Below are 14,159 nucleotides of genomic sequence, written 5' to 3'. Positions count from 1 at the left end.
GCCACTACAGGTTTCTTTCAGTTGTGTTGCACAGCCGACTGCTTATGCTGTCGTTAGCTGAGTATTGAGCTACCAGCTGACCTACTTTCTCTGCTCCCAGCGACTCAGTCCTGTTTACAAGCCACTGCCAACGGAGGATGTTGAGTGGAGTGGCTGGAAAACAGACGGACAGAGCCCGCAACCAGGAAGGACTGCGAATGGAAATTTGCTCGCATGTCGATAAATAAGGACTGCCAAAGCCGCAGACAGCTCCGCGATTAACAACCACACATTTTTACGCGTTGTTATGCAATTTAATGTTTTGTGCTCGCGGCGGGTCAGACGTTGGTAGTTGCGCCCAACGGCTATGCTGTTAGTTAAAAAATGAGTAGGTTGACCAAAGTGAAGTGCGGATCCGTATTGCTGCTGAAGACCCGTTTTCAAGGTACGTGAGGTTTAATGTTAGATTCAGTTTTCGTGTCAGTGTGGCAGGCGAGCGCAAATGTCACTGTTGGTGCCACCCGTTTTGAATGTTTGCAACATCAAAGTTCATGAGCGGCCTCCATCCAAATTACAGTGGAGGTGGCCGACCGCATGATTAGCCCATTTCAAGACCTAGTTAATCATTTTCTACAATACTCAGACTGTGTAGGCAGTAGGTTTTTGAATATAGGAGTTACAGAAGGCTATAGACCCGGCGCCTTGAATGCTGGCTTCATGTTTTCAGCCTACAGTCTGCAAGTGCCCTGGTTCCAAGGTTGAAATAACCTATTTTTTTTTTTTTTTTCTTTTTTCCGTTGTACCACAGCTGATGACATTCATAACAAACTCTGAGCAGATTTTCGTCACTGGCTTCCCCAGGTCGTCAGATAGCAAAATATTAAATGTCACAAGGAAAGAAATCTTTAAATAATTTCTCAGAAGGCTTATAGGTCAAGGCTGTTGTTACTCAACCTGGTTTGGGTGAGTTCACATTTCCCTACACATTGCAACTAACCCTCCTTTTTCTGGTTAACAGGCGTTTTGGGCTATTCATTTGTGTTTGACCATCATGGGTAAATTTGTAACAAAAAAAAAAAAAAAATTCTAATGAAGAATTTGATTCAGGTTAGTTTTACCCTGGTGTGACAGAATCATTTATTTACCATGCAATCTATGTTGAAGGTAAAGGTCAGTGAGTGCATGAGGTGGCCCTCCCATTGTTTCTGTTCTGTAGGTGTAACCGGTGGAAGTGTTGCCTATGTTTCCTTATCGCTTAAGGGCCCTACCCTGCATACACATGTAAACAAAGGTCTAAACTACAACACAAGAAATCAAAACATGAAACTGAAGACATTGTTTTTCATTTTCAAATTGATTGACAGAGCTGTTGATAGGCTAAAATGGGTTTTAAAAGCATTTTTGAAGAAGTGAAAGGTTTGTTTGTGTGTACAGTGTGTGTATATATGAGTTATGAGGCGACATGAAAGGGGTGACAAGCTTATTTTCCGTCTGTAAAGCCAAACCCTTAAAACTGTCAATACTTGTACAGGTATAGGTGTTGTATAGAGCATTTACATAAAGCCAGGATTTGCTCACATATACTCAATTTGCTCAGTGTTAAACACACAGACATTGCAGGATGCCCTATGATGGACTAATATGTGATATGCTAGTTAAAAAGAAAAATATGCTATTTAATAAGATGCTTAAAGTATCACTGTTTGTAATGCTATAACAAAATTACATTTCAGGTTTGAATATAGATTTGTCATATAGTAGCTCAAATAAAGAGTTAGGCACAGCAGATAAATAATATGTAATGACATGGACCTAGGATATAGATATTTTTCTTACTTTTAAAGTTTAGCCAGAACCAATTTATGGGGAAACTAGAAGGGCACTCGGAGAACGCAGACCTCCGCCAAGGTTTGTGCTATTATTGCTTGTTCGTGAGTCGGATCCGGATCCGCTCCAAAATTTAATGGGTTCTTCCTTGGCCCATGCTACACCCTTCCATGAAGTTTCATGAAAATCGGGCCAGTAGTTTTTCCGTAATCCTGCTAACAGACAAACAAACAGACAAACAAACAGACAAACAAACAAACGGCACCGAAAACATAACTTCCTTGGCGGAGGTAATTAAGAAGAATCCATTTGTGTATGTGCACGTTGTTTAAGGATACTGTAGTTTAGTACATGTATTTTCCCTATATCACTCATTCCAGAAATGATGTCAGACCATGTACGATCCAAACTAAAGCAAGCAGACCTAGATGTATATTTAGACGCTTCATACCATTTCAGATTGGCTGAAACACTAAACTTGCCCAGGCCCAATGAGAGTGTTTGTCCACCTGTCAGCTTGAGCTGTCGGCTCAGAGCAAGATGCAGGTGGAGGTGGTCAGGCAAGGTAGCACGTAGATAAGCAGACAGTAGCAGCCACTACCTCCGACTCTAGGCTTGGATTAGCAAGTAGCTTGAACTCATCTATCAGCACAAGAGCAGCAAAAAAAGATTTGAGCTCTCCGAGTGGACTCCCACAGTCTTTTGACAAGTTGTTGTTGTTGGAGAAGGCTTGCAGCTCTTTTTCCCCCTATCAAAACCTAAAATGGTAAAAGGGAGAAACATCAGTGTGAGCATGATAAACCCCGAGTTAAAGTTCTCTGTTGATGACAGAGTGTTGATTGAACTGTTCTGCACATTTTTTATTATTTGGAAGTGTGGCATTCAAGGGAATTTACTTTTCTGCTCTAGTCTGCTTAGGGTTTGTGGTTTTATAGCTGTAGAATTTTTTTTTTCTGCTCTGGTCAGTCAGATGGCCTCGCTCTTATTTGAGATGTCTGTACTGGAATATCAAGGAAATGGAAATTATTTTAGTATTTTATCTTTTGAAATTTGGTTTGACATGTCATACGTCTATCCACTTGGCTGTGTTATTGTGTGGTGACGCCATATTTCTGTTTGAGGGATTGGATTTAAACAACAAATCATTATCACCTTCATTTAGTGATGATAACATATTGATGGTATGAAAAGCATTGCTTCAATACTGTGTCACACTAAGCTGTACTTACTACATTGTATCTGCTGTAACACTATTCATTATGATGATGCGATTGATTTAACATTGGACAATACACTACATGTCACCCATGCTGACCATTTCTGCTTCCAAACCACTAGTTTACACTGATGAAATTTGGTTTAAAATGTTCTCAGTTAAAGCTACCACATGTCCTTTAGTTTATATTTGGCATTTTTGGAGCCTTAAGTCTGTTTGTAATTAATTTATGAGTCTTAATTCTAAGTTGTATCATAAATTACAGGCATATTATTGCCTGATAAACAACAAGTTCTAGTTCAATCTAACATCAGATCAACATATAACAGATCAACATAACAGATTTTCCTCTTTTTTGTGGCTAAGAATAGGCTTTGGATTTAAGGTAGACATCTATATCTATACCAGAACAATTCTAGGCATAATAAGGCAAAAAGCATAACCAGGCGTTGCTCTTATCTACAGCACTATTTTGAAAAGAATGAGAGATTGTAAGATGGATAATAATGGCTTAAGCTTTGCTAGTTTTTGATGATGCGATTGCACTGCCACAGAAAACACATCTCAGGTCTGAATGTAAGACTCAATATGGATGTGCTGTAAGTCAAGTGAAGCACCGTCAGTGAGCAAAACTGTGTGCATGATATTAGTGTGAGAAAGAGGTGAAAAGATTGTTAAGAATGTTTTCTTCTTCTTTAAAGCGACTCAAGGAGAAATGGAAGGACAGCATAAGTCTGATTTTTCTTAAATCTGTTTGCACCAGTGGAAAAGCACTAGGGACTTTCACATAGATGCATCCAGTCGTCGTCTCCCATCTGTGTCCCCCATGTCTTCCATTGTGGAGCTTTATATTACTAATGCCATCAGAAACAACTTGTTTGCACAATGTTTGCTCGAGAGGCGTAATCCATCATTACCAAAAAACGCAAATTCATATCAAACATTTCTTGTTTGCAGGTGCTTGTTGCCATTTTATCTATTCATCTGTTCTCAGATACCAGAAATAAATGTGCGCTTCTGAAAATAGTTTCTCCTCTTCTTCTTTGCAATGATGGATTATGCCCTCGCAAGCAAGCCAGCAAGCAGTGTGGTGTCTGGAAGCGACACAGACAGAAGACGCACACTGTTTACTGTTTGTAAAAGTCATCAGTGTTCTCGAGTGCAAACCGGTGTTTGTAATGAAAATTATACTGATGGTGACCTTTTTAAATTCGGCTGGTTTTAATAGTTAAAGGAATGCAACACTGAATTCAAGCTTTTAAATATGTTAGTACTATGCCGCAGGACAGCTCAGTGTATAATAGTGAACATTCACTCCTATATCCCATAGACAGAAACAAGAGAGAAGAGGGTAAGAGGTGGGGTGGGGCTCAGTTGTGGCAGCAGTAGTGTCATGCAGGGTTTGGTCATGAACTTGAACTTGAGTGTATTGACTTCTCTGTCATGTGTTCAGGTAGCCAGTTTAAGGCTTGACCCCCCTAGGGCACAAGTGTAACCAGACTCTGGTGTGTTTTTTTGCCGTAAACCCTAGCTGTAAAGGTGTGGTTTAACCTCAATACATTCAGGGAATGTGGGCTGATGCGTGAGGCTTAATATTACATGGCTGTTTAGAATAAGGCCATATGAGTTAGGCTAATTCAATAGAAAACCCATGTGAATTTTGTTCTAAACTCCAAAAATGTACTATTTGTGGAGAACGTTGCTGTGCAGCAGTCCCAACAATTGAAATGTTCAAGCATCAACATTTCCTCAACAATATTTGACTCAAACGTCCTCAACAGTTAGACTTGTGATATCTTTAATTCTCCTCTTTGAAACAGGAGAAACTAATCAGTTTGCCTAGAGGGAAGCAGGCTGCTGCCAAAACACACACAGAGATACAGATCAGACACAAGTTCCCAGTGACATGATTATGCATCATGATTTATTTCTTCATCATCGTTGTTGTTTGATTGTTTTGTCTAGTGGATTCATAAAGAACATAGGAAGCCCTGTATACAGGTCTAGGATAATTAAAGCGTCAGCCATTTCCAAAGTGACATCATTACCAACTAGTGACTTTTTTCGTTTGCTTGCTCACTTGACTTTTGAGACAAAAATCTGTTTTGTATTTCTTTTTTTTATTTACATGTATCAGTTGCAGACGATTAGGACTAGTTTAAGGTAGTCTTCCTCAGTGGGAGCTGGCTGATGGCTCAGCATGATGATTCAACATGTAGCCATCACTCTGAGCTCTGGGCAGAGCCAGTTAATCGTCACGGTGCTTTTCTAACGGCATTTCTAAACATAGCTGTAGGGCTAGCGAACCAAGTCTTCTCTTTGACAGAAAATTCCAGATGATACCGAGTTAACCTACATTTCCACTTATGTTCGGCCTCAAATTCACCCTTAAATTACACATTTTCTTTATCTTTCATAGTTTTCCCCCATAGGCATTTTGCCACATATACATCAGTATTTGTATTAATGTTGGTAATCATTACCTTGCAGTTTCTAAAAGCAACTGACTGTCACTCTTCTCCTCTCCCTCTTACCATACGTTACATTCCTATTCTATTCTCTGCGCACTGTGATGTTAATTTGTGGTCAACCCAAAACAAATGACAAAGCACCTAATTACTTTCTCACCTCCTTGACAAAGGCAACAACATCCACTTATTTACAGTCATTTACATTTACAGAATTTATAGCCTCTGGATGTAAACCCAGTCTTGAACCAGAAAAAAAAACCTGCTTAGTAACTTGAAATGTATGTTTTTCCAATAATAGGCCTGCACATATTTCAGTTAATAGTCATGTGGTGTTGGTGAGCAAGTGGTCTGTGGCTCAAGCCAAGTTGAGGGCAAGTGCCTACTAGTGGCCAGTGACCATTATTTGAGATGGTGCACAAAGACTTGATAAATACAGTTGCGCTATGTGTGTGTGTGTGTGTGTGTGTATTTTCTATGGAGTGAGATGAGTTAAGGGGGACTGATATAACTCATTGCTACACTGACATACCCCCACTTCATCACTTGAACTGACTCCTTTTCCAGTAGAAAAGGGGATAAGACTCTATCTCGGCCTTTTTCACCCTATAGTCACATGATGCTGTTGATGCGGTTCAAGTTAGTTGGAAGGCAAGTGCTGGATACGGACTTCCAAAGCCTGAGTCATTGCATAGAGAGACATATAATCTTTTTGAGTAGTTTATTACAAAGTTTGCACTGCATTCAACTCACTATTACACTTTCATTCCAGTATTCCTCCCCTGACAATGGGTCTTATTTAGATTGAGCGAGCGATGCAAAATGCAGTGTCCATGGTGGTTCCCCCTGAGGCCACTTCAGTACGTCACTCAGACGACTTACTGCATGGAATAAAGACCAGGTCCAGAGGAAGTGGCCACAGAGAAACCACTGTCAGACATACAGGAGTGTATTGAATAAAAAATACCCACCAACTGTCATAATAACTTACGTATAATTGATACATAATGTAAAATATTTCCAGACCACAAAACCATGAACTATTTTAATCAGGATTAAAGGAAAGAAGTATGTGGTGTTTCCTTATTCTGCTACTGGAAACAGTGCAGTTTAGGGATGGTGGCTTGGAATAAAAGCAGGCCTTGCTCTGTGTTTTTTTTAAATTTAATGTGATTAAGTTCAGACAGTTGAAAAAGGCCTAATGAGACAATGTATGTTAACTATGGTAGTTACATTGTGGTGACTCATATGTCAGCAATAGAACATAGATGGAACACTGAAGAAACATCTGTGTTCCGGATCCCTGCCGCTGCTTTAAGTTTATTAAAAGAACTGGAGAATTATAATGGACTGTTGAGTGCTTCTCTCTATGTCTTCTATGAGCAGTTGAACGTAGCCCGTAAGATGTTAACACTTAACCTTTTGCAATTATGTCTCAACTAGAGTACCTTTTTATATGTATGTTTTTCCTTTTCAACTGTAGCCTGCATTCAGACATTTTGATAATGTCTATTTGAAGGCAGCCTGCGGTTGTTTGCCTGCAGTTGGCCAAGGCTGCAGTCTGTGTGAGTTCTTGGTTTTATTTGCAATAGATATGGACTGTTAGAGATCCCAGAGGTGCTTGCTCCATGTTGTTAAGCTTGCTTTATTCAGAGGATGTGAAGGAGGTGGCTCTTCTACATCCTTTGTTATGCTGGGTTATCAAAAGAGATGTCTGCCTCAGGCATTTTTCTAGGTCACAGAGCTCGTCCTGTGCATAACACTTCTTTAGTGTTGAACTTCTGTATCCAGGTAGAAACTGAAAATGGTTAATGCACTTTCGTCTGCACTGTAACATTGAGTGTTATCGGGCCGAATACATGCTGAAGCCCTCACAGTAGAAACATTCAGTTGATAGTTTTTCATTGATGGCAGGATCATGCCCTATATTTTTGCTTAGCATTAGTCCTAAGGAAAATGCCTACTTGCCTGAGTCACTGTCCTGACATAAGGCCAGTAGATAAACCCTGTTTTCTAGGCTGTGGAAGTCATCTTCAAGAAACTGAGCCTGTGCTTGATGTCATACAAATTAGACGTCTGTCTGTGATTTGCAGATAAAAGTACTGCCCAGTTTCAATTGTTTTAATGAATTTGTGTTTGCTTTCACAGGATTTGGCGTTTCTTTGGAGGACTCTAAGAGGTGGTGGGGAGCTGGTGACCGGTAGTTTTTTCCAGGGTGTTCACGCACTGTCAGCGCGGATGGGATTTATAAGACTTCAGAAAGGGCCTGGCTGGGAAAGGGAGTGAGTATGGACAACCTTTCTGACTTCGGTGGCCCCTGTCCGTCCAGCCGGAGGGAATGGGAGTGAGTACCAAAACCAGTTTACTTCACTTTGCGATCGACATTGGCTTTTCTGGTCCATTGTATATCTACAAATTGTATTTTGTGTGTATAGTTAACATTTGAATTATATAATAAAGATGTTACCATACTACATAAACATTTCAAATGGGCTGAGATTTGAAGATTGGGATTTCAGGATTTACAATAGCAATGTTTACATGCACACCAATATTCTCTCAATATCTGGAATGCTTTTGTTTTCTGGTTTTGAGTTGTCACGTGTAAACACTGTGTCCCTTTTACAGTATCTGGAAAAAGCTCTTATCCGGGCTATGAGAAATCTGGATAAAATATCTGATGCTGATGTTAGATGGGATACTGAGGATATGTTAATGTCCTGTTTTTTTGCAGTCTTTGCATGCTCAATTTCACATACTATCATAGCTACAAGCTCCGAGAGACGCTGATGGCATTTTGCAGCAGCTATCGTCTCATGTTCTCGATGTCTTGCTATTTAGTGCAGCTAACAGCAGGAGTAAGTGTGAAATTAGATTATTTATCAGAAGTTGATCAGATATTGAAAAAGATACCGCTGTGACCAGCACCATTTGTTGTAGTTGTTTGTGGTTCATATAGCGAGAAATTCTGTTTGTTTGTGGATGTTTGAGGATTATCAAGAGTGGGATATCAAGGGTGAATGTAAGCAGCTTTTTGCAAATGAGACCTTAACTGGGATATGTGCTTTCATCTGGACTGGAGTCCTGTCTGCATGTAAATGTAGTCACAGATGCATCAGAGGCCTCCTTTACCTGCATTAACATGCGACTCATATCCAGGATGTGTCCAGATATGACATGAAATAGTTATCCACATAGTTGGGTTTCTCTGCTTCTCGCAAAATATCAAATCACAGTATATTGTAAGAAATATATTGTATAGACAAGGAGGTTTCAACACTGCATGTACTTTTTCCTTCACTTCAAAACTTGACCGCTAATAAGTATACCATAGTTTGTCTTTGATATTTCAGTGCTGGACGTTGAGATTTTAAATTGAAATTTCTCAAACACAGTCATGGGAGGATGAGACCATAGCATTTCCAAATATTTGGCCTTTAAGGGCCTGTATTTTCAGAATTCTAAAAAAACTTTGAGTTTTTGCAATTTTCACCCCACAAAATACCCATTTACTCACAATGCCTCTCCCTCTCCTCCAGCGGTATTCAACAGTTGAATGGCCGGCGTATTTTTTCCATTGATCAAGTGAGCTTCATCAAAACTCCATCGAAACTAATTTCACACATGTGATTACTCGCATACCTTCAGAACAACAGTGTGATGAGGTGCACAGAGTTCCTGCACATGAAATGTGGGATGTCTGTGCATGAATTGAACATATTCATTGTGCTTCTGTATTTCTGTGAAATATATAGCGGTAAAAATGCAGATATTGACAGCTACTGGTCAGAAAAGTTTGAACAGACTTTTCTCAGACAAACTATGTCAAGGAAGCGCTTCAGAGAAGTCCTGCGAGAGCGTGTTGACTGTGGGTCGGAGTGTGCGCATAGAACACGCATTCCAAGAAGGATTTAATGGACTGAGCTTATGTATTTGACATTTAGCAAATCTTATCCATACTTGTTATTTCCTTTTACTTTACATCATATAATACTGAAAGGTATAAGAAGAAATGTGAGATGATGTGAGGTGCGTAAAAGCGCTTTCCAAGAATTCCATGCTGTAAATTCACGATGATGGAAGAAATCTGTCATGGTTTTTTAAATACCTTACACTTTGTTGCTGTTAGTCATTTAACTGCTTAGTTCTTTTGGGCGCTTTTGGCGATGTGCCTCTAAAATGTTATAGAATCAAGTAATGTCTATGCCTACAAATTCCCCTGTATATATCGTTATATTGACAGAACAGCCTGTGAAAGATAGCTATACAAGGCCTAGAAGCCTTGTACTCAGTGCACAACCCACAGTCATGTTGCTAGTGATTTTAAAAGGCAAAATGTGCAACAAACCAGAAGAGGAAAAAGACTGATGGAATATACTTTTCCAGCGACTCTACTAAACAGGCGGCTATTATTCTAAGTCCTTCAGAATGCATTTTCACCTTGGAGATTATTATTATTTGAATAAAATCTAATGGTCCAGCACTGTTGCCTAGGTTATCTTTCAATTCACTAGGCATGCTGCCTGTACCATAAGAGACAGAGAACTCGGATTTCAAAGAAAACCCTTTATTTTAGACTTTCTACATCTTCCGCTGCTTACTTTGTGTTTAACCTATAATTACTATGCTGTATCTTGCCCCACATAATCCCCTGCTCGTCTAAACAGGCATTATACAATTTTAGTTATGAATATCACACTGTCTGCCTCAGTGGAGAGCGGAGCAGTGGGCCGCAGCAGCAGCACATTTCACCAGTGGTATTTAAACCGTGGACAGGGTGTTAAAGGAAATGCTTTCAGTATGATTGTTGAATGAGTCCACAATAGACCTATAGACATGTACAAACTGTAACTTAAGTACATGAATGCTCGTCTGTTTTGTAAGATTATTATGCTAGTTTTTATGATGCCTCCTTAGCTCTTAGTTAATATCACTAATGTTGTTTGTCTTGTATTGTTCTCATGCTCGTAGGCTTATTTAGCTATCAAGCTTTTATGGTGCTAACTTAGCTGTATGTGCTTGCTATATCTTATTGTGTAGATAATCATAGGCCTGACTTCATATCTCATATCATATGTTTCATAGATTCTTAGTAATCTGAAACATTAACGAAGCTTACTGCTGAACAGATCAGATATAATTATTTTAACTCATTCCCAGTTTACTGCTGTATTAACCATCTATTCAGCATGGAGTAGCCTAACTGCTGCAGTGCATCATCATTGGTGGACATTTTCCTTTTGACTTTCTGCTGTTATAAATTCATAGATACCATAAAACTCCTCTGAGGTGAAGTGACAAACCCTCTCAAATCTTCGAGGGGCGAGTTCTCTCCTCTTGTGTTTAACAGAATAGCAGTTCAACAAGCTGTAGCTCCCTCATTTCCCTCTCTGATTTAAGACCGGGAATTGGTAGATGTGATGGCCCTGGTTTGCATTGCTGTGTCACATTTATTCTGTTTACATAGTTGTTGGAGGTAGAGCAGAAATGCTACTGTGTTTCTATTTTTCATGGGTTACATTTACATGCACAGAGAAGCTGTCTAGATGCACTTTTGATACTATATGACTCAGTATCCCTGTTGCCATTAATAAAGCAGTTAATAGTATATTTCTGCCCACCTGCAGTGTCCCGCCCACAGATGGAACGGTCCACTAGCAAAAACGTATACTAAAGATGCATAACCTGTTTGATATGGGAGTCAGCCAGGCATCTCATGTCTCATTTCTCGTAATCGGAGGTTAACCGGGTTATTCTAACCGAATTATGACGTTAACATGCGAGTAACTGGGTTAAGAACGGAATTGTCTGTGCATGTAAACCTAGTCAGTGTGGCCATAGTGTCTCTGACCGCCTCCTGAATTTGTCTGAATCACTGGATGCTAGCCATTTAAAATGAGCTTTAACACCTTGCTTTTTATGTGAATGAGCTCTTACCCCAATAAAATCCTGAAGCCCAAGATGCATGTTAGAGTAAAGGGGGTCAATATTGTATCATGCCAGTGTGTAATTACGAGCTTTCACAACATCTGTTGATGTCAGTTTTCACTGCTGTGTAAGCTACACAGTAAATCCTTTTCTGTTGATCGACACTGACACATTTTCCTCTGTCTCCAGCACCAACAGCTGTGTGGAAGATTTAATGGATGAAGATGAGAAAGACAGGGCAAAAAGGTACTCCATTTTGTGTGTGTGTGTGTGTGTGTCTCAGTCGGTTTGGATTTGTGTCTGTGTCAATGAGTATTTGTATATACGTGCATCTTGCGTCTTGAATTGTGTTTAAGTAAGTATGAGAGATAAAAGGAAGACTTAAAAAGGAGGATTTTATTTAGAGGTGGTAGAATTCCAAATACATTGAATTTGAGATTCTTTTAATGAAACATGTTTGTAGAAACATGTTGCATGTTAATGAAACATGCTTTTTGGCATGCTATCGTGAATATTTGACAAAAATCAGACAATATTTATTAAATTTATGACATTTGGGTTCCATTTTTGTTCCATTTAATTGTATGAACTTTAACTCTGTAGCCTCGACAGAAACACTAAATGATTGTGTGTGGTAGTTTTAAACTTGTATAGTTCCAACTTTTAAAAAATTACTTTTTGGGTTTCCCATCAACAGTAAATCACATAGGGCAGAAAATCATTGCTGCACTGCTCTCTATGGGTTGAACCTTTGAAGCATGTTGCTGTTCTGGCCACGCCCCAATCAATGATGTTAGAGCAGGTATTTTACCTTTGACAACTGATTTAGGGTGTGGCCAGTGCTACATGCTTCAAAGTTTCAACCCATAGAGAGCAGTGCAGCAATGATTTTCTGCCCTATGTGATTCACTGTTGATTTGCTCTTTGATAATGGAGATCAAAAACACACATCTTCAGTGTTCAGTGATGACGTACTTGGTTCAAATGTTTTACAGTGGCTGTCATTTCAAAAAGGAACACAGAGGCTCCAATGTCAGATTATGGGAAAGAATAAAGAGAAAAAAACATCACATTTACAGAGGAAATAGGCTAGCTGAACACAACTTAAGATAACAAATGCGTCTAATCTAATACAATGTAAAACTGCACACAAACCTTATCCTTTAAACTTTAGCATTTAAAAAAAAATAAAAAAATCTGACAATGAATAGGACACTGAGATTGGTCCCTGTCTAAAATTAAGTTGAATTGTTCCAAATTGCTCCAACATCTCTGCTCTGAGCCTTCTGGTGAAATGTGTACAAGTTTGTGTTTGTGTGTCTCAGGGATTTGTGAGGAAAGAAATTTCTAATTACACAAATTCTGATTATACTAATATGATGATTGCAGTGTTGAAAAAAAGTTGTCTTGCTATTATGCCAGATTAGTCACTATTGGAAGATTTAAGAACCATCTAAAATCACGATCTGAAGTCTTTCTCTTTTTAACCAAACGGATAACAAAAGCAGAGAAAAATGAATTTCACTTCTCACACTTAATTTTTACTAGCTACTTGTAGGTCACAGCTATGCGGAGTTGTAATTAGTAAGGATATAAGGTGAAAATAAACAAGTGGGCTTTAGTCTAACTGTAAATTTGAGTAATTTGCTGATATGCTTTAGTAATGGCATTTAATCACATGCGCTGAGCTCTCTTGTCTAATCACCTGGCACACAGGAGCCTTTCTGCCAATCTGTGAAACAGGGATCATAGTTTGTAGAATAGCATACTAATTTGTATTTTATCAATGAATGAGGATTATTATGCTCAACAACAAAAAGACTGAGAATAGGTTCAGAAAAACCTGAGCATAAAACAAAATAATTGTCTGCTGTAGACATACTGTAGGAGGGAAAGTTGGGAGGTCTTCACAAGTGAGTGGCACATGTAAATCAATTCATCAAGGACATACTGAGCCTTTATTCATATTAATTTGTTAATCACCTAATCAGAGTAATTGTCTAAAAGAGCCAAAATTCTTCCTCATGCTCTGTTTTAGCACATATTTGTTTTAATGTTAATCTGCGCTCTACAGATGGGAACAAGCTCCAGATTCTGCTTGTTCTTAGGACTGTGCTGTTGTTACTCCTCTCCATCTTTCTGTCTCCCTCTTGTCCCATTTTTTTCCTGAGATTTTCTATTCCGAACTGTTTTTATTGTTAATTTGTCTGCAGCTAAATGTGCTGCTGCGGTCTTGTAAAAGAGGTCCTCGATCTGAACAGGATAAATAAAGGTTATACTGCAGTCGCATGATTGGCTGAACTGTAACCTGTATTGCCACTGATTTCTAATTGTATTCTTCTGTCGACTGGTTAAGGGCATCCCGTAACAAATCGGAAAAGAAAAGAAGAGACCAATTCAATGTGCTCATCAAGGAACTATGCACCATGCTGCAGGGCCAAGGCCATCCACGCAAGATGGACAAGTCCACCATATTGCAGAGAACTATTGACTTCTTGCAGAAACAGAAAGGTGGGATATAATGTTATCTTTACTTATACATGATGTTATCCATCATTTTTTCTCTTCAGGATCACTAGGTAATATAAGTCATTTTCTTTGTGTGTGTGTGTGTGTGTGTGTGTGTGTGTGTGTGTGTGTGTGTGTGTGTGTGTATGTAAACTGTAAGGGAATGAGTCTGTATGTATGTGTGTGTTTATGTATATGTGCACGGGCACATAAACCAGCACCTGTAGCATGGT

The 14,159-nt window shown here is 39.1% G+C and overlaps 1 protein-coding gene across 1 annotated transcript in view; it reads left to right on the top strand.

Moving 5' to 3' along the window:
• Positions 1-284: 284 nt before the first annotated feature.
• The window catches only part of npas2 (neuronal PAS domain protein 2), a 33,753-nt gene continuing 19,878 nt past the window's right edge, over positions 285-14,159 (top strand). The window contains 4 exon segments of the mRNA XM_078286495.1: positions 285-424; positions 7,639-7,834; positions 11,608-11,664; positions 13,775-13,929. Coding sequence (XP_078142621.1) covers positions 7,779-7,834; positions 11,608-11,664; positions 13,775-13,929 — 268 coding nt within the window. The 5' untranslated portion in view covers positions 285-424; positions 7,639-7,778.

This window comes from Centroberyx gerrardi, chromosome 11, assembly GCF_048128805.1.
Source record: "Centroberyx gerrardi isolate f3 chromosome 11, fCenGer3.hap1.cur.20231027, whole genome shotgun sequence".
Taxonomy (NCBI): Eukaryota; Metazoa; Chordata; class Actinopteri; order Beryciformes; family Berycidae; genus Centroberyx; species Centroberyx gerrardi.
The sequence above is the reverse complement of the archived record's forward strand: the minus strand, read 5'-3'. Positions and strand labels throughout refer to the sequence as shown.